This window comes from Hevea brasiliensis, chromosome 1 (genome assembly GCF_030052815.1).
Source record: "Hevea brasiliensis isolate MT/VB/25A 57/8 chromosome 1, ASM3005281v1, whole genome shotgun sequence".
In the NCBI taxonomy this organism is placed as follows: domain Eukaryota; kingdom Viridiplantae; phylum Streptophyta; class Magnoliopsida; order Malpighiales; family Euphorbiaceae; genus Hevea; species Hevea brasiliensis.
In genome coordinates this window covers 113,075,507-113,097,818 of record NC_079493.1, presented here as the reverse complement: position 1 = coordinate 113,097,818, position 22,312 = coordinate 113,075,507, and the positions used below count along the sequence as shown (strand labels likewise).

Sequence of the window (22,312 nt, the reverse complement as noted above, 5' to 3'; positions counted from 1 at the left end):
TTAGAGATGCCTGATACTGGGAAAACTGTGCAAAATCCTCTGTAGATACCAAAATAGTTTTCTCAGAGGAAGATACTGTAAAATCTTCTGCTATCATATTTGCCATCTGTGATCGCTGATTTTTCCTCTGAAGTTACAGACAATTATATTTTGTATGGCCAGGCTCATGGCAATAATAACAAATGACTCCTCTTGAGTCCTGATTAGAACTAGCCCCTCCATTACGCTGATTATACATTTATGCATAATTCCTCCTCTACTTCCTCTTCTATTACCCTGTTGTCCATTTGGATTATGGCTAATAAGAGCACTACTGGTAGGCTGTGAAGATTGGGTACTCTCTGTACGAAGGACCCGTGTGAACGTTTCATGCAAAGAGAAAATCTCATAACTGGAAAGAATATGAGATTTAGCAGTCTCATACTCTGAAGGAAGACTTAAAAGAAAACTCATAATAGCCAGTTGTTCCCGTTGGGCCTGCTGAACTTTCATATCAGGACTAAAAGGCAACAATACATTAAGTTCCTCATATACCCATTTTAAATCCATAAAATAAGCCGTGAGAGACTTATCCTCTTTCTCAGCACGGTAGAATGCCTTACAAACATCATAAATATGGGAGATATTCCCTTTACCAGAATATAGAAAATCTAAGTAATCCATCAATTCCTTAACAAATTCACAGTAATTAATTAAACTAATTACCTCACTATGAATCGAGTTCCGAAGCTGCAAAAATAATTGAGCATCCTCCCTTAGCCAAGTTTGTCGCGTATCATCCATTGGTGGATCTTTAGTAAGGTGATCATCCTTATCAATGCTAAGCAAATAAACCCTAGCAGTCTTACTCCACTCCAAGTAATTCGAACCATTAAGTTTGTGTTCCGTGATCTTAGTCATCACCCAAATCACATCAGAAACAATATTCTTATTGTCTGTCATTTGTTGAGACAAAGAAAACTAACCGAAACGCTAAAATCACAAATCAAGCAAATATCGAAATAGGATCTGAGAGCCAAACCTCAGAAGTTCTTTAATGGTGTACTGGATCAGGCAACAGCACACAGTGGTGGAATGAGGGGGTTGAGGCAAAGCTGGCGATGTTGATCAGAGTCGAAACAGCCGGTCGGCGGCCAAGGTCTCTCCTGAGCTGGGTGGTGAGAACAAATAGTCACCCTAGATAGATGATCTGCTCTGATACCATGTAGAAAGAGATAATTCTCCTTAATTTCAATTAATCTGTATATGGGTATATATATACAATTGATTCCTATAATTGTGTTCTACTAATTAGGAAGAAATCCTAAATAAGAATACAGAATACAGTATATACAGAGAAATAATATAGTAATTAACTTTCCATAACAATTCTTATATAGATTTATGACTTAATTTTTTGTGATTGCTTTTCATATCTTTCAATATACCACCTTTGTCTATTTTTATCTATCGCATTTAAAAAGAATATTAATTATTTTTCCTTTATTTGTATCAAATACAATAAATATTTATATAATTTTTTAATTATGCAAAATTTAAATGCCACGGATAAAAATTGAAACTAATCCTCCTATTAAAATTAATGAAACTGAAGCAATCAAAGTTTAAATCTAAAAAAGAATCAACAAAATTAAGGGAATCAACTTCCTATCTCAAAAATATTTTGATACCATTATTTTTTAATAATCACCAGATTAAGGGAAAATACAATGAATTAGCTTTTGGAATTGCCCTCAAGGACGACCGAGAGTTAATTCAATTACTCAAATTTTATGGGATTATAATGTGTTCTATAACTTCAAAAAGTTATTATTCAGAATATAAATCCTCTAACTCCAGAGTTACCATGTCTGAACACGCTCCAAGGCCTGTAGAAGAAGAAACACCTAAAACAGAGGCATCTTAAATATGGATTTTGATTACTAAATCTAGATTGATTCGGTTTCTTTTTTTCCAAATCCTTATAGAACAACTATAAATTTACTTCTAGTGTAAAGAGGATTACTAAAAAATCTCTTCTATATATATGTATACCCTGCAAAGAATATAATACACTCAAATTGGTCCAACCTCTGTTTGCTGCCTTAAGTTGACAATCTGAGTTTGCTCAATAACAATGGCAGGGAAACAAGTAGTTGTCTGTCAAGTTTGGGCAAGCAACCTAAAATCTGAGTTTTTCCATATCCAGAAAGTAATTCGTCAATACACTTTTGTTTCTATGGACACTGAATTCCCTGTCCAGTCAACTCTCAACAAGCATTTTCTCTGCTATGCTCCAGATTCTACCTACTATCTCATGAAGCTCAATGTTGATATGCTAAACATTATCCAGCTTGGTCTCACCTTTTCAGATTTATAAGGAAATCTTCCCACTCTTGGAACTGAATACTGCTACTGTTGGCAGTTCAACTTTAGGGATTTCGATCTGCAGAGTGATCCCCATAATGCTGAGTCCATTTACTTACTTGAAAGACAAGGAACTAATTTAAAGATGCATAGAGAAAAGGGTATTGATTCTAGGGATTTTGCCAAGTTGGTTCTTAGTTCTGGCCTTGTTTTCAACTATTCCTTCACTTGGATTACATTTTTCTTCATGCTTATGATTTGGCTTTCGTCATTAAGATTTTAACGCAACAAGACTTGCCCCGTGATCTTCAATCTTTTATGGGGCTACTGAAGTTCTACTTGGGAGTTGCAGTTTATGACATTAAATATATAACTTCTGTTCACGGCTTGCATCGTGGATTGGAAAGGGTATCTAAGTTACTGGGGGTTAACCGAATTGCTGGAATTAGTCACCAAGCTGGACCTGACATTAGTTACTGGATGAAGAATCATAAGTTAGAAGACTTTTTTTTTTTTGGGTCAAGCATGATTTATTTCGTGTATTTTAAACTTTCCAATAATATCATCTAAATTCTAAATTTTGTGTTTCATGAATTGTTATTACTCTCAAATCATTTACAATTAGACCCACAATTAAAAATATTTTTTATTATTAAATTATATTTTATTCCATTTATTATACACATAGGTAAATATTATATATTGTTAACATTAGTTGATCTTAAGCACATAAGTAATGTACAATATAGACATAATTTTATTTGAATTGTCATAAAAAAGTATTTCAATTAATAGATAATAGTTTTATTTATAAGATATAAGTATAATATTTCATATTATATAATGAATAATAAATTTCAGAATTGGGACAAAAAAAAAATTTTATTCGAATATATCTTACATGTGTTGGAAATAGAAATACTTAAATAATTGGAAAACATATATATAAAATACATAAAAGACAATTGGAAAAAAGGGAGTTTCTTTATTTTGCTAATTTCTAATTTAAATAATTAATATTACTAATAATTTGTATTATTCATGTGTTAACATGAATTACTTTTTATTTTAGTTTTTTGTTATTGTTCTATAAAATTTTAATATATTAAAAATAATTTTTTTGCTGATTTGAATAAATTTATCATTATAATAATTTTATTCTAAATATTTTTATTGTAAAATATTATCATCTAAAAATCCAATTAAAAATTTTAAATAATTACTTACATATTAAAATTTAAATAAATTTATTTTAATTATTATTTATAAAATATATTGTAGTAATAATTATAATAACACATAATATTTATTATTATTATTATTATTATTATTAACCGATTAGTAATTTTAAAATATATTTAATATTATATCAGTTAAACCTAATTCAATATCAATTGAATATTAAACTCTTAATTTTTTATTTTTTTCAATTTATTTATTGGTCTGACTTAAACTTGGATAAATTCTGTTAAATGTCTATTTATTAAACTAATAATATTTTATTTTAAATGTACTAAAACTGAAAAGTCTAGAAATTTATTCCTTGAAAGAGGTTCTTTTCTTCTCCCTCATTATTATCATAATCATCTTCTTCCTCTTCTTTTTTTCTTTTTTTTTTTTTTTTTTTTTTTTGTCATTCTCACTTCTTGTAAGTCTTCTACTATGACTATCAAACTTGGTGTAATTCTCACAAAAGACAAAAGGGTGTTGATACAATTTAAGAAAATATGAAGCCTACTTTCTGAATATTGTACGTGATGAGCTTCTGACATCAGAGCCATATGTTCAATTTCTTGCTTAAGGGTAGGAGTGGCCACGATCCCGTTTCGAACTGTAATTGAATCGAAATCGGTTCAGTTAAAATCAGACTAAAATTAATTAAAATTGAAATCGATTTTGAATCGGATCAAAATCGTCTTTCTACGGTTTGGTTCAGGTTCATATTTTTTAGAAATCATGAACTAGTGATTCCAAATCGAATTGAACCGATGATTTCGAACCGGACTAAACTGACGATTTAAATACAAAAAAAATTCAATAAATACTTTACTCTACTCCTAATTCATATATATATATATAATTCTCTACACAATTATTCTCTACACTCTCTTTAATTCTTAATACTCTTTCAATTTCTCTCAAATTTTCTAAATAATTATTTTTTACACTCCTTTTAATTCTCAGTACTTTCAAAATTCCCATATTTTATTATTTTATATGCTCACTAAAATTTTTAATACTATCTCAATTACTTTATTATTATTTTATATCTTCAATAAAATTTTCAATACCCTCTATTTTGATTTTTTTTCTTTTATATTTTTTTAATTATCAATTATCATATAATTTTTTAAAAAAAGGAAAGTAATACTCAATTCAAATAAACTTTTATCCAAAAAATTTATTGGAGTCGGCTATATGAATTCTATTTCTCCACTCAAAACTATTTTAGGTTAAATCCTCAGAAGTGTGTAATTTAGATCTACCTATTATTTTCTTTCTATCATCTAACACAATGTGCTCTACTTGTCTAACTGGAGTTTTCCTATGTCTACGCTTTACATGGCAAAACTACCTCAATATCCCTTCTTTCAACTTATAACTGAAAATTTTGATTCTTATAAATCCTAAAGGGATACATAGGCAAAATTATGTTCATGCGCATTTTTCTAATTTTTTTTTTTAAATTAATTTTATCTCTAGTTTTTTAATAAGTTTAAGTATTTACTTATTAAATTTTTCTTAAAAATAAGTTATTTTTATTCTTTTTTTTCTTATTTTATTTTGATTGAAAGATTTCTAAGAAAAATTAAAATATTTTTACAAATATAACTTAAATTCTAAATCAATAAAATTTTCCTCTAATTTTTTCCTTTAAGTCACTTTTAAATCGCCTGTAAACCGCTTCCAAACAGTCCTCCAAACCGTGTTGAACTGTCATTTTTCGAACTGTCCTTTAAACCATTTTAAACCAAAACTCGAACCGGAACCAGCGGTTCAAGAACCGTCTTCCAAACCGTCCCATAATAGTTTAGTTTAGGTTCATGATTTCATTGAAGCTAAACCGACGATTCAGGAACCATAACCTGCAATTTCTGAACCGTGGCCACCCCTACTTAAGGGGGTCCATACCCCCTTTTGGTCCATCCGTGAGGCACAATTTGGTGCAAAATTGAGTACCCAATCACTAATTTAAGGGAGACTTAACAAAATTTATAATTTGTTTTTAAAACTAAGTAATTGAGTCCCTAAAATATAATAAAAGTGATAATTTAGTTCTTGCGATTAGAATTTCATTAATTTGCTATTAATTTTGATAAAAATTACTATAATACTTTTATTTTTATTTTTAATTTAAAAATAATTTAGCCTTTAGGATTTTATTTTCTTAATAATTTAATTCATGAGATTTTATTTTGTTAACAATTTAATTCCTATATTTTTAGAATGTGAGTCCCTTTGAATTAAAACGTTTTAAATGTAAATTATTAAAATTTGAATTAATTACTTTAAAGTCCTTAAAAATTTTGATTAATCACAAAATCATCCATATGTTTTAAAAATTATTCTTAAACATTATAACTATTTATAAATAAGCCCTTATAATTTCATAAAATTCTATTTATGTCATTATATATATATATATATATATATATATATATATATATATATATATATATATATATATATATATATATATATATATATATCAATTTATAAGATTTTCATATATTATTTTATATTGTTTTATAAACAAAAAGAAAAAAAATATGAATATGAAAATTTGTTATTAAAATAAAAATTTTAATATTAAATTGTTTCATATTGAAAATAGAATTAAAAGCACTTTGTTATTTTTGCTAAATTTAATAGGGGAGTTAACTATAATTCTAACTATAGAAACTAACTTGTAAGTTTATTAAAATGTCAAGAACTAAATTACTTGGTTTTAAAATTATAAGGACTAATTTGTAGGTTTAACCAAATTTTAGAGACTAAATTGCTAATAAAATAAAATCTCAAGAACTAAATTGTTTTTATATTGAAAATAGAGTTGAAGACATTTTAGTTATTTTTACTAGAATTAACGGTAACTTAACTAAAATTTTAATGATAGGGACTAAATTATAGGTTTTGTTAAACCTCAATGACTAAATTATTTAATTTTAAAAGTATAAGAATTAAGTTGTAAGTTTTATCAAACTTAGGGATTAAATTATAATTTATTCTTTAAGTAATTATACTCTTATATTTTTAATTTTCATTTTTAAATTTTTAGATCTTTAGAAATTTATTTAGGGTCTGTTTAGTTTAATTGTTGGATACTGCTAGTAACTGTTAATAGATAGCTATTATTATTAGTTATTAGCTAGTAGCTAATTTATATCAAGTGTTTAATAAAATTATGTTTAGCTATTACTGTTGATATGTAATGACTAATAAGAGTATATATCATATAATTTATTTTATTATTGAAATAAATATAACATTATAAATTTATTATAATATATTATTTATTTCATTATTAAATTAAATATATAATTATTAATTTAATATATTTTTATCATTTATTATATTATTAAAATAAATAGATAATTATTGATTTATTTATTATATCATTTATTTCATTATTGAAATAAAAAATAATTAAATTCTTAAAAAATAATTAAATAACTTTAAAAATATAGTTATAAAATAACAAAGTAATTATTATTGTTGATAAAGAAAAAATGTATAATTAATTTTAAGTTCTTAAATGTAAAAAAAAAGTATTTTTTATAATAAGTAAATATTTTATATTTTATTTTATTAATAAAAAAATATTTTAATAAAATTATAATGAGCTAATTAAGATGTTAAAATTATAAATAAAAAAATAAAAATATTAATAATATTAATTTTTGAGTTAAATGAAAGAGAATAATATATTTTAAATAAAAAATAAAATCAAATCAGCTATTAGCTGGTGAGAAACAGTTCTAAAAATACAGCTGATATAAACTGCAGCCGATGAATATTATATCAGTTACTTATCAGCTATCAGCTTTACTTTTTAAAATTTATCAAACACTTTATTTTACCTGTTTGAGTATTTATCGGTTATCAACTATATTTTATAGGTAAACTAAATACCCCCTTTAATCAACGACGGATAATAATAAAATGAGATTATAAGTAATGGGTTTTTCAAAACCATTTTTCTTTCAGTTACCGTATAAGTTAATCTAAGTTTTTTTAGAGTTTTTGTTTCTTTCTATTGTATAGGTTAAATACATTTTCTTTTACCAGATTATAAGTAACGTATGTTCAGATTATAAGATTATTTTAATTTTATCATTACATGAATGTAATTCACACCCATTTAATTTATATATTTTAATTAAAATTTTATATAAAAATATTTTTATTAAAAATTAATAATCTTATAAAATTATTTAAAATATAATATTATAAAATTTATAAATATTATTACAATATATATATATATATATATATATATATATATATATATATATATATATATATATATATAATTACATATATAAATATAAATAATTGTTGGGTTAGTTAGAATTCTAATTAAAAAAAAAATGATAGCTTGTACTTCTATTGTATAAATTATGATCTCAACGATTAACTTATCCTATAAATATAATATTTATATTAACTACTATAGTTATGATATTGGACAATTTTCTCCTATTAACTAATTCTGAAAGAATTTATAAATTAATAAAATCAGGCAAACAAATTTTCCATCTTGAAGGAAAAACGTTCTGAGGATTCTTGGTGTTAATGGTTGAATTTGAATTGATGGGCTGCAGTATTTTTGGATTTTGAATTTCTGAATTTGCTCCATTGGGAATCTTGATGTTCTAATTTTATTTTTTTACTATTTTTATTTTATTAAAATTAATAAAAAAGAATTTAATATTTATTATTAAAAAGAATATTTCATTATTGAATATTTTATTGAGTTAGAAGTAACTTAAGCTTAAATAAAAAAGTTTACATTAATTTGATTAAAAAAAAACGTAAAAATACTGAGATATATTTAAAAATTATGACTTAATATTCGTTGATTGCTTTCCATAACTTTAATGATGCCCATAATCAAAAGAATTTAATAAATTCACATTTAAAATTATTTATTTTGTTTATTTTTTATTTGTAAGGAAAGACGCTGAATTAGTTTTTGGAATTAGCCTCAAGGACAACCAAGAGTTAATTCAATTACTCAAATTTTATGGGAATATCATGTGCTCCATATCATAAAAATTCTAGCTTGATTAGGTTTTTAAGAATAAACACCTAAAACAGAGGCATCGAAAATATGGATTTTGATTACTAATTCTAGCTTGATTAGGTTTTTTCTTTCCAATCCGTATATGACAACTACTGATCCACTTCTAATGGAAAGTGGATTACTAAAAATTCTCTTATATATATATATATATATATATATATATATATATATATATATATATATATATATATATATATATATATGCCTGTAAAGAATATCATACACTTAAAATTGTTCCAACCTCCTTTTCCTGCTTAAAATTGGAAATCTGAGTCTGCTCTAACAATGGCAGGGAAACAAGTAGTTGTTCGCCAAGTTTGGGCAAGCAACCTAAAGTCCGAGTTTTTCCATATCCAGAAAATAATTCGTCAATACCCTTTTGTTTCTATGGACACTGAATTCCCTGGCACCATCTTCCAGTCAACTCTCAACAAGCATCTTCTCTGCTATGCTCCAGATTATACCTACTATCTCATGAAGCTCAATGTTGATATGCTTAAAATTATACAGCTTGGTCTCACCTTTTCAGATTTAGAAGGAAATCTTCCCTCTCTTGGAATCAATATCACATCATGTTGGCAGTTCAACTTTAGGGATTTCGATCTTCAGAGTGATCCCCATAATGTTGAGTCCATTCGCTTACTTGAAAAACAAGGAACTAATTTCAAGATGCATAGAGAAAAGGGTATTGATTCTAGGGATTTTGCCAAGTTGGTTCTTAGTTCTGGCCTTATTTTCAACTATTCCTTCACTTGGATTACTTTCCATGGTGCTTATGATTTGGCTTTCTTCATTAAGATTTTAACACAACAAGAGTTGCCCCGTGATCTTCAATCTTTTATGGGGCTAATGAAGTTCTACTTGGGAGTTGCAGTTTATGACATTAAATATATAACTTCTGTTCATGGCTTGCACGGTGGATTGGAAAGGGTATCTAAGTTACTGGGTGTTAACCGAATTGCTGGAAATAGTCACCAAGCTGGACCTGATAGCTTGTTAACTCTACAAACTCTTATTGAATTCAAGAACATTCATCGCAAAAAATTGAATGAGAATTTCAGTGGCTTTGAGGGAATGTTATCTGGACTCTGTGGTGGAGAACGGCTGCTCTACAAACCTGACTTCATGGATCCTTTCAATTGGCAGAGAAAGAATGTCATGTGCAGTACCTGATTGTTTTATTGAGTGTGAAGAATCATCGGCTACAAAATTATAAGCAAATGAGTTTTTTTGGAGTTTTTGTTTCTTTTGATTATTGTATTGGTTGAACACAATTTTTTTTTTGCTAGATTGTAAACAATGTATGTTAAGATTATCTTAATTTTATCATTACTCCAATATTATTTAAATTCATTTAATTTTATATATTTTAATTAATAATTCATATAAATATATATATATATATATATATATATATATAAAATTGTTGAATTAGTTAGGATTCTTGGCTTGCATGGTGGATTGGAAAGAGTATTTAAGTCGAATTACCGGAAATTGTCACCGAGCTGGACCTGACAGCAAACCTTTACTAAATTCAAGAACAAAAAACTTGAATGAAAATTTCAGTGGCTTTGAGGAAATGTTATTGGGCCGTGCGGAGATCGGGCCACTCTACAGAACATGACTTTCGTATAATTGCTGATAAAATCTTAATTTTCAACACATAGCCCAAGCCTTTGGTCTTCTTCCTCTAAATCATGTCCACTCCCCGCCTTTCTTGAACAAAGAAGAAGATGATGAGGTTCATCTACTGTTAGATGCTGGATATCCAGAAGGATTGCAGTTCCAGAGTCTCTAAAGACCCCTCTCTTCATTTGTCAATTGCCAATTCCAGAGTCTCTAAAGACCCCTCTCTTCATTTGTCAATTGCCAACTTCTGAGCGAATTGCCGAGCCATCGCTTCGTATGGAGATAAGAACTGAATCGCCTCTGATTTTCTGTGAAATTTGCAGGGAAAGGAAAGAAAATCATCAGCTGATCAAGAATGGGAACTGTGGTCACCCATTTTGCTTGGAATGTATAAGCAAATATGTGGAGGAAAAGATCAAATTGGGCATGAAATTTGTTGCATGTCCAGGCTTAAACTGTCAATGTATCCTACAATTGCAGACATACAAGCATTTTCTCTCCAAGGATGTGCTCGACCTGTGGGAAAAGGCACTGTCTGTGGAGCTAGTTCCAAACTTTACTTGCAGGTCAGTGCATGTTATAGTTAAAACAGCATACAGTGATTGCGTGGGTTTGTTGTTGATGATGATATCCTTAATTAAGCTGTTCTAACTTCATTAGCCACTGAAATGATAATTTGCAACTTTACTAAAATATGAATATGTTGGAATTTTGTAACTTGAAATTGTTTGTGTTTCCGTGTAAGAGAAAATGGGTACGCTCTTATTTATAAAAAATAGGTAAATAATAAATAAATAAAATCTAGAAATAAGAAGAGGAAAGAGGGACAAAAAAGGAATTTGAATGGGGAACCAGAAAAAGGGAGAGATCAGAGAGGAGGGGGGATTTTGGAAAGCAGAACAGAGGAAGGGCGGCTAGTGCTTGCAGAGAGAAAAAATTGAAAATTTTGAAGCTGGGAGCTGCGAGTCTGTTTTCTACAATCTCTTTTAGCCATTATTGTTAACATGGTTTTTCATTTTTGGATTTCTTCTCTACATTTGTCAACCCAATACGTAATCCATTATTTTAGATTTAGCCATTTGATAACTGTTGGAAAGTTCTAAATTTTTTTTCTCATTCATCTCTATTTGTTATGTTTCCCTTTCATTCTAGAAAAATATATCGTGGAGACTAATATGTAGTCTTGTCTTATGAGAATTTGATATTAAAAATGCAGAGGGATTTGAATCTTCTTTGAAGGTGTATTATGTGTTGTCGTTTTATTTACGTATGTATGGCTTTTAGAAATAGTTGTGCGTTACTCTTATTCAATCATATACCTTTAGGAGTTTGGGTCAGTATAGAGTCTTCCTGATGAAATACGAGATTTGATGAAGGTCAGTATCATTTCAGTGTTATGTGTTCATAACTCTCCCTAAGGTTATGTAAAGTTTTTTAAGTAAGATTTTTTTATTATTTTCAAATATTCATAATTTTTGTGGTGTTTAAGAAAAAAGAAATGATTTTTTTAAGTATTTGAAGGTTTTAAAGAGAAATCTATTAACTTGGTTTGGTTTGGTGGGTTGAAAAATGAAGGTTTTTGAAAGTTTTTAAAAACTTCCAAAAATCATACTTTAAAAAACCTTCCATTCTCTCAAACAAAAGTTTAAAGTTTTTAAACCATGAAAAACCTTCAATTACTTTAAAAGACTCCTTCCCAAACAAAGGGTGATCTTCAAGTTTTCTTAAACCAAGATATGCATTTCTTCTACAGTTGCAAAAAAATGTCAAGCATCAACAAACTTCAGTGGGACTTTTTCCTCGTCCTGTTTGGGCTCAGGTATAGAAGGATATATGTACAACTGTTCCATTTTCCGTAATTCTAGTCATTTATTATGCCTTTTTACTAGACTGATATTGTAGTCTCCTATAAATTGCACAGCCGAATATTCAATTGCATACAACATAGCTTGTCTGATTACAGTCTTATAGAACCACTCATTATTTCTTGGACTTTCACAATGTTAAACTGAACAGATTGTTCTGCATTCTTTTGTTCTATTTCATTGGCTACTATACATCTTAGTTTGACTCAATCTCATTAAAAAAATGATACGGGAAAGAATTGCTTGTGAAGACGGGTTCAAAAAATGGCAAGGGAAAGCTTTTGACTGCTAGAACCACTGAAAAACTATCACCACTGGAGGTGAAAAAAACTGTGCAGTTTAGTCAGCGTGTAGCAGGTACTAATAATTCGGCAGGAGCTGATAGCAAGCAGATAGTTCCTGAAAGGAAGACAGCAGCAATAAATGTTCCAAATAGTTTCCTTTTGCAGCCTAGGGAGGTTCAATCAGCGCTACACCACAGATATAATTCTCATTCTGTATTATCTCTCAGCAGAGGAAATGAAGTGCCCAAATCATCTTATAGCTGTTTCAAGGACATGCCTCTATGCCACCAAGACTGAATAGGCAACAGAGTGCTGCTTCCAGTCCATGGAAGGGTTCAGTAGACAGCGAAGAAAAAGTAGCAGATGATGTAGAGAAATTTGAAACTGCTTTTTCTGGTGATAATACTGCTGCAAATGAGGATGATAGTGACTCTGATGCATTGCCCGATACGGATGACTATGATTCGGAAGCAAGTCCAAGGAGCCCTGAGAGTTGCAAGAAGAGCAAATGGTTCAAGAAATTTCTTGAGGGATTGGAATATTTAAGTACAGAGGAGATCAATGACCCAGCTAGACAGTGGCACTGTCCTTCATGTCGAGGAGTTGCAGGTGCCATCAAACGGTACTTAGGCCTGCAGACCCTGATGAAGCATGCCAAAACCAAAGGGTCAAGAAGGTTGAGGCTCCACAGAGAGCTTGCACAACTGTTGGAAGAGAAGTTGCATGGTAGTCGGGCAACTTCTGCTGCTCTAGGTGGTGAAGCATGTGGTAAGTGGAAAGGTCCAAAAGAAGAAAAGAAACATCATGAGATAGTTTGGCCTCCTATGGTTGTTGTTGCAAATACAACCCACAAAAAGGATGAGATCAATAAGGTGAGATTTATACTTTCTCATTCGCAAATAGATATTTAAGTTCTTTGTGAATATATAATGTTTAAGTTGTTTGTGAAGACCTAATAATTCAGTTACTAATTAGCTCTCGTTTGGATCAATGAAATTGAGGATTTCAGTGGACTGGTATGACAACTAAACAGCTGCTGGACTTGTTCAGCTCATACAATGCTGTTGTCAAGGCTCAACACTTCTACAATTCAAATGGACATTGTGGGATGGGTATTTTGATTTTTGAGAGCTCAGTGAGAGGTTATTTAGAGGCAGAGTGGCTGCATAGGCATTTTGCAGAGGAACAAACGGGTAGAAATGCTTGGAATAATCGACCAGTCTACTTCCTACCCACTGGGGAGCGCCAACTTTATGGTTACATGGCAATGAAAGAAGATGTGGACACCTTCAACTGGTACTATTTGAAAGGTATATATTGATATATGCTCAAATGGATATTAATCAAATTTATTTCAGAGGACAAAGAATATGCAAGAGAAATAATTCTGCTGCATATTTAGTCAGGTAAGCCTAAGCTGAAATATGAGATGAGATCCTACGAAGAAATGGTGGTGAATGGAATTAGGCAAATGAGTGAAGACAACCTTCGGCTTCCCTGGTTGCAAAACAGAGTTACCGAGCAACAAAGCCATGCAAGAGACCTTGAAGAGTCCATTGGCATGTTGAAGGAAAAGCTAGACAAGGCAAATAAAGACTTGGAGATCTTGAGACTAAAAGCCAAACAGCAGCATGAGCAGGACATGGAAGAGGTAATTCTTTTTTTCCACTGAAGAAGAAACCTGAGCTTCTAAGCCTATGCAAAAATGAAAAACTCATTCCATTAACTTTCATTATGCTCTACTGCTGTCCACCAAAGGGATTGTTTCTTGAATTGATATCTCCCATTTTTATCATGAATCATCTCTATTTTGACTGACTATAGCAATGCTATTCTGTAGATGGACTTTCTAGAGCAATTTTACAGGGACCAAATCAGAAATATTCTTGAAGCAAGAAAAGATGGAGATTTTCAGAATACGCAGCAGAAGGAAGTGCAAGAAAATGCAGAGCAATCAAATGCAAACCCTTCAAACAGAAATTATTACATAAAGAGCACAGAGCAAGAAAAGGGACGAGTGACAGAGAGCTATGAGCCGATTATACAAGAAAACATCAATATAGCTCCGATTGGTATGGAGGAGACAATGTTCAGGACAGTGATGGGAAGGAGACTCGAAACTGAGCCAGCTCCTAGAGGTGGAAAATGCGTTGATTACCGGGAAAAGGCAAGAACTGCAAGACAAGAGTTTTTTAAGGGAAAGTTTATCATGGCAGACCCTGGTACTACACAAATCTTTCTTAATAATATCAAGTCTTAATCCATCAGGTGATGCTTTGGGTAGTTTGCAAACTGTATTTGCTGATGTATTTTTATTTGAAACCAAAATATCTAATTAATCTCTATATGACTATATGTATATGTGAATTTGAATTGTGCTGCACCTGCAAGGTAGCCTAATGGCAGGTGTATATGCTCTCAAGTTTTGGAATCCCCTTCTTACTCTCTTAAAGAAAATGTATATTGTTAATTATATGTCTTTTCTTAATATTTTTGTATTTGATTTGTATTAATGTGTCCTGGTTTGTGTATTTTTTTTTATTTAGTTAAAAAATACATATAATTTGTGTTGAAATCTCAATAAATTCACTATTGGGTGGTTTCTATGTTTTCTAAACTAAAAGAGTAATTATGTAATTTCAAAATAACTCAGTACAGAGTAACTTATTCTTACCAATGCCAATGCCAACTCAACAATTTCCAATTCAATTTGGCCAGTCTATGTTCTATACAAATTTTGTACGTTAGATATCTCTTTTAAATACATTAAAACAGAACCCACTTAGCAACTTTCAAATTCTATCCACAGTTATGATTTTCATGATCTATGTAGCTGGCTTTTCTTGCTATTTCCTGTTGTGTGCTTGATTTGTGGCCTCATTTGGATTGCGTTTATGGTTTTCTGGGCAAGCCATTGTTTCTTTTTTGTTGTCTCTTACTCTCTTACTTTATAAGGAAGATTCTGTGGGCCTCTTTGATGCTTTTTTTTTCCCTGGCAGGTGGATGGCTTATTAAAATAATGAAACGTCATGCTCTTGAGTTTTGTTCTGATGTGTTACTGTTTTCAAAAAAACAACGTAGTATACACGGCTTTTAAATTGCATGCGCTTTGTTTAAAGGTCAGCTATTATCTGTGCTTTATAGTATGATAAAACGTTGTTGTCTCTGGGGTGTATTGTGCACCATCGTTTGTATGGCTTTCCTATTATATCTGGTTGATTGTCATGTGAAACGAAGCCATTTTAGGCTCCTTTGGATGATGCCATTGTTATGGTCACATGTTTCATAATTGCTTAATCATGATATCTGGAAATTTGTATGTTGGCCATCTTTGCTGCATTCTTTATGCTTTCTTTGGTATGGTACAGATTTCTTTTATATTTTGTTTCTTTTCTGTCTTAAGATTAGTAGTGCTTTTTAAAAAAAAAAAAATTCTTCTATTTTCATTTGATTGTCATTTGTTTCTGTTGTGCACTATTATACATTATCTTATAAAAAAAAATTGATGGGTGATTGATTGGCTTGCTTCGATGATTCTTGGGATGCTATTCTAGTTTTTGCCATCTTGGACTTGGCCATCCATGTATTCTATTGTGTTTAGGATATATCTTTTTGCTTAAGTCAGCTATTTAGACTTATATCAATGTGGTCATCAAAGATTTGATTTTCATGTGTTTTTATATCTATTGTCAGTATTGAATATAAGTAGATTGCTTGAGTATACACGGCTTTTAAATTGGATGCGCTTTGTTTAAAGGTCAGCTATTATCTGTGCTTTATAGTATGATAAAACGTTGTTGTCTCTGGGGTGTATTGTGCACCATCGTTTGTATGGCTTTCCTATTATATCTGGTTGATTGTCATGTGAAACGAAGCCATTTTAGGCTCCTTTGGATGATGCCATTGTTATGGTCACATGTTTCATAATTGCTTAATCATGATATCTGGAAATTTGTATGTTGGCCATCTTTGCTGCATTCTTTATGCTTTATTTGGTATGGTACAGATTTCTTTTATATTTTGTTTCTTTTCTGTCTTAGGATTAGTAGTGCTTTTTTTTAAAAAAAAAAAATTCTTCTATTTTCATTTGATTGTCATTTGTTTCTGTTGTGCACTATTATACATTATCTTAAAAAAAAAATTTGATGGGTGATTGATTGGCTTGCTTCGATGATTCTTGGGATGCTATTCTAGTTTTTGCCATCTTGGACTTGGCCATCCATGTATTCTATTGTGTTTAGGATATATCTTTTTGCTTAAGTCAACTATTTAGACTTGTATCAATGTGGTCATCAAAGATTTGATTTTCATGTGGTTTTATATCTATTGTCAGTATTGAATATAAGTAGATTGCTTGAGTTTTGCTCGTGTTATTATGGATTTTGTGAATTGTGTGTATTAAGTTTATAATGTGCGATGCTTCTTATTTATGTTGCCAAGTGCCAACTGTTAGTAGCTAGAGAAAATTAGCCACAATTTTTGTATCTTGCGTTAAATGGACTGAGGTTTCTCTTTTTGTCAGGTTGCTCCTGCATTGATTAAAGCAAAGTATGCGACCAAGTCCACAATTCCTATTCTTGACCAGCTGATCATTTGGCTTTTCCCTCAGGTTGAGCACATCCTTAGAGAGAAAATGCTTGTATGTCTGCAATTGTAGGACACATTCACAGTTTAAGCCTGGACATGCAACAATTTTCATGCTCAATTTGATCTTTTCCTCCACATGTTTGCTTAAACATTCCAAGCAAAATGGGTGACTACAGTTCCCATTGTTGATCAGCTGATCATTTTCTTTCATTTCCTTACAATTTGCACGGAACCCATTGGCAATTCACTTCTTACTTTACTTCCGTATGAAGCAATGGCTCGGCACTTGGCTCAGAAGTTGGCATTTGACAAGTGAAGAGAGAGGTCTTTAGAGCCTCTTGTAACTACAATTCTTCTGCACATCTAGCATCTAACAGTAACAAAACCTTATCATCTTCATTTTTGTAAAGAATGATGGGGTGTGGGCATCATTTAGGGGAAAAAGATCAAAGGATTAGACAATTGGCATGTTAGAAAATCTTTGTGAGTTCTCTTAGTCTATCTTCTCTGTTATGGAAAGTCAATCACTATATTATTTCTTTGTATATTCTGTATTCTGTATTCCTATTTAGGATTTCTTATTTAGGATTTCTTCCTAATTAGTAGAATACAATTGTAGGAATCAATTGTATATATATACCCATGTACAGATTAATTGAGATTAAGGAGAATCATCTCTTTCTACATGGTATCAGAGCAGGTCATCTATCTAGGGTGACTATTTGTTCTCACCACCCAGCTCAGGAGAGACCTTGGCTGTCGACGGGCCGTTTCGACTCCGATCAACATTGTCGGCGTCGCCTCAATCCCCTCATTCCACCACTGTGTACTGTTGCCTAATCCAATACACCATTAAAGGACTTCCGAGGTTTGGCTCTCAGATCCTATTTCGGTATTTACTTGATTTGTGATTTTGGGTTATTTTGCTACTGTAAGCACTTTTGATTAGCGTTTCGGTCAGTTTTCTTTGTCTCAACAAATGGTAGACAATAAAAATATTATTTCTGATGTGATTCCGGTGATGACTAAGATCACGGAACACAAACTTAATGGTTCGAATTACCTGGACTGGAGTAAGACTGTTAGGGTCTATTTGCGTAGCATTGATAAGGATGATCACCTTACTAAAGATCCACCTACGGATGATACACAACAAACTTGGCTAAGGGATGATACTCGGTTGTTATTGCAGTTTCGGAACTCGATTCACAGTGAGATAATTAGTTTAATTAATCACTGTGAATTTGTTAAGGAATTGATGGATTACTTAGATTTTCTGTATTCTGGTAAAGGAAATATCTCCCGTATTTATGATGTTTGTAAGGCATTCTACCGTGCTGAGAAAGAGGATAAGTTTCTCACGGCTTATTTTATGGATTTTAAACGGGTATATGAGGAACTTAATGTATTGTTGCCTTTTAATTCTGATGTGAAAGTTCAGCAGACCCAACGGGAGCAACTGGTTGTTATGAGTTTTCTTGCAGGCCTTCCTTCAGAGTATGAGACTGCTAAATCTCAGATTCTCTCCAGTTCTGAGATTTCCTCTTTGCATGAAACTTTCACACGGGTCCTTCGTACAGAGAGTACCCAATCTTCACAGCCTGCCAGTAGTGCTCTTATTAGCCGTAATCCAAATGGACAACAGGGTAATAGAAGAGGAAGTAGAGGAGAAATTACAGGCAACATAAGTAATCAGCGTAATGGAGAGGCTAGTTCTAATCAGGACTCAAGAGGAGTCATTTGTTATTATTGCAATGAGCCTGGCCATACAAAATATAATTGTCTACAACTTCAGAGGAAAAATCAGCGATCATAGATGACAAATATGGCAGCAGAGGATTCTACAGTATCTTTCTCTGAGAAAACTATTTTGATATTTGTAGAGGATTTTGCACAGTTTTCTCAGTATCAGGCATCTCTAAAGCCTACTAGTTCCCCTGTCACTGCGATCGCTGAGTCTGGTAAATCCACTACATGCCTTGTGTCTTTCTTATCCAAATGGGTTATTGATTCTAGTGCGACAGATCTTATGACAGGTAATTCTAGTCTTCTATTTGCTTTTCAGTCTAATCTCACTTTCTCTACTTTTACTTTAGCTGATGGTTCTACTTCTTGTGTCATGGGTTCTGGAACTGCAAACTCGACTTCATCAATTTCTTTGTCATCTGTTTTGTGTCTACCAAAATTCTCTTTTAATCTACTTTCTGTTAGTAAATTTACTCGTACCTTAAATTGTTCTGTTTCCTTTTTTCCTGATCAGTGTTTGTTTCAGGATCTTACGACGAAGCAGATTATTGGTAGAGAACGTGAGTCAGGTGGTCTCTACATTCTGGAAAATCATGTACCGCGGTCGCTTGTTTGCTCCAGTACTTTAACACCTCTTGAAGCTCATTGTAGATTGGGCCATCCTTCGTTGTCTACCATGAAAAAGTTATATCCTCAGTTTCAGTCTTTATCAGTACTAGAATGTGAGTCGTGTCAGTTTGCAAAACATCATCGTTTGCCTTCTATGTCTAGAGTCAATAAACAGGCTTCATCCCCTTTTGAGTTAGTTCATTCTGATGTTTGGGGTCCTTGTTTTATTACTTCTAAAACTGGATTTTGTTATTTTGTTACTTTTGTTGATGATTACTCTCGTGTTACCTAGCCAACCCCAAATTTTTGGGATAAAGGCTTAGTTGAGTTGAGTTGAGTTGTATATTAAGAAGTGACAATGCCAAAGAATACTTTTCAGCACAATTTCAGTCTTATATGACACAAAATGGCATTCTTCATCAGTCTTCCTGTGTGGATACCCCCATCCCAAAATGGCATGGCCAAAAGAAAAAATTGGCATCTTCTTGAGATAACTCGTGCTCTTCTTTTTCAAATGAAAGTTCATAAACACTTTTCGGCGGATGCAGTTTCTACGGCATGTTTTTTTATCAATCGTATGCCGTCTTCTGTCCTTAATGGGGATATTCCTTATACTGCTTTGTTTCCTATAAAATCTTTGTTTCCTGTTGAACCCCGTATTTTTTGTTGTACATGTTTTGTACGTAATATTCGTCCACAGGTTACTAAATTGGATCCAAAGTCTCTCAAATGTGTCTTCCTTGGGTACTCCTGGCTGCAAAAAGAGTACCGCTGTTTCTCTCCTACTCTTAATCGTTAATTTATTTCTGCAGATGTCACATTTTTTTAGTCCACTCTATTTTTTCCTCAATCATCAGTGTATGAGAGTCAGGGGGAGGAGGATGATCTCTTAATATATACTGTCCAACCAATGTCTAGTCCTCTCCCACAGTTTATTCCTTCTGTCTCTAGACCTACTCGACCTCCCGTTGTTCATGTTTATTCCAGAAGATTGGAGATTCCTGACTCAGATCCTTCACCAGCTATTTCGTTGGGAGATCCTGTATCTCACACTGATCATGATTCTGATCTAGACTTACCCATTGCTCTTCTTAAAGGTAAACATTCATGTACTTACCCTATTTCTTCTTTTGTTTTTTATAGTCAATTGTCTTCTTGTTCTCGGTGTTTTGTTACTTCTTTAAACTCTGTTCCTATCCCTAATACTGTTGGTGAGGCACTATCTCATCTTGGCTGGTGTGCTGCTATGAAAGAGGAAATGGAGGCTTTAGATGCTAATGGTACATGGGAACTGTTGCCTTTGCCCACTGGTAAGAAAGCTATTGGTTGCAAATGGGTATTTACAGTAAAGGTAAATCCTGATGGTTCTGTGGTTAGGTTAAAAGCACGCCTTGTAGCAAAAGGATATGCTCAGACATATGAGGTTGATTACTCTGACACTTTTTCTCCTGTAGCTAAACTTACTTCTGTTCGGTTGTTTATCTCTTTAGCAGCTACATATGATTGGCTCCTGCACCAATTGGATATCAAGAATGCTTTCCTTTATGGTGATCTTCAGGAGGAGGTGTATATAGAGCAACCACCTGGGTTTGTTGCTCAGGGGGAGTTGGGTAAAGTTTGTAGGCTTTGGAAGTCTCTTTATGGCTTGAAACAAAGTCCTAGGGCTTGGTTTGGGAGATTCAGTGAAGCAGTACAGGAATTTGGTATGCAAAAGAGTAAGTGTGATCACTCAGTATTTTATAGGCAATCTGAGGCTGGTCTAATTCTCCTAGTAGTCTATGTGGATGACATTGTCATTACTGGGAGTGACTCTGCAGGTATTTCATCTCTTCAAACCTTCCTCCAAACCTAGTTTCGGACCAAATACTTGGAATTGTTAAAGTATTTCTTGGGTATTGAAGTTATGAGAAGTAAGAAGGGTATTTTCTTGTCTCAAAGAAAATATGTCCTCGATTTATTGACAGAGACAGGAAAATTATGTGCTAAGCCTTGTAGTGCACCAATGACTCCAAATTTACAACTGTTAGCAGGGGATAGTGAGTTGTTTGAAGATCCAGAGAGATACAGGAGATTGGTAGGAAAATTGAACTACCTTATAGTCACTCGTCCTGACATTGCTTATGCCGTTAGTGTGGTAAGTCAGTTTATGTCTTCCCCAACTGTTGCTCATTGGGAAGCCTTGGGACAAATCTTGTGTTATCTGAATGGCACTCCAAGAAGAGGTTTGTTATATGGTAATCATGGGCATTTGAATGTTGAATGTTTTTCAAATGCTGACTGGACTGGATCTAAGGTTGACAGGAGGTCAACTACTGGATATTGCATTTTTGTTGGAGGAAATTTAGTGTCTTGGAGAAGCAAAAAGCAGAGTGTAGTTTCTCGATCTAGTGCTGAATCTGAATACAGAGCCATGGCACAATCAGTATGTGAGGTAATGTGGATACTTCAATTACTAGATGAGACAGGTTTTAAGACCTCCTTGCCTGCGAAGTTGTGGTGTGATAATCAAGTTGCTCTCCATATTGCTTCTAATCCTATATTTCATGAGCGGACCAAACAGATTGAGATTGATTGTCACTTTGTTCGTGAAAAGATTCAACAACAGATCATCTCAACAGGACACATCAAAATTGGAGAGCAGTTAGGAGATATTTTCACAAAAGCTCTGAATGGAGCTAGGATTGACTACATTTGTAACAAGTTGGGCATTATTAACATCTATGCTCCAACTTGAGGGGGAGTGTTATGGAAAGTCAATCACTATATTATTTCTTTGTATATTCTGTATTTTGTATTCCTATTTAGGATTTCTTATTTAGGATTTCTTCCTAATTAGTGGAACACAATTGTAGGAATCAATTGTATATATATACCCATGTACAGATTCATTGAGATTAAGGAGAATCATCTCTTTCTACATTCTCTCTGCAAAAGGAGTA

At 32.1% G+C, this 22,312-nt stretch overlaps 1 protein-coding gene and 1 pseudogene across 1 annotated transcript; both read left to right on the top strand.

The window, feature by feature from the left end:
* The first annotated feature begins 2,116 nt into the window (after positions 1-2,116).
* On the top strand, positions 2,117-9,826 carry LOC110636809 (probable CCR4-associated factor 1 homolog 11). The gene is made up of 4 exons (XM_058154001.1): positions 2,117-2,308; positions 2,405-2,536; positions 2,623-2,818; positions 8,946-9,826. The coding sequence occupies exons 1-4, from the start codon at positions 2,117-2,119 to the stop codon at positions 9,824-9,826; spliced, it is 1,401 nt and encodes a 466-aa protein (XP_058009984.1).
* A 567-nt stretch (positions 9,827-10,393) lies between these two features.
* LOC131183305 (protein SUPPRESSOR OF GENE SILENCING 3-like) lies at positions 10,394-17,334 on the top strand (annotated as a pseudogene).
* The last annotated feature ends 4,978 nt before the right edge of the window (positions 17,335-22,312 follow it).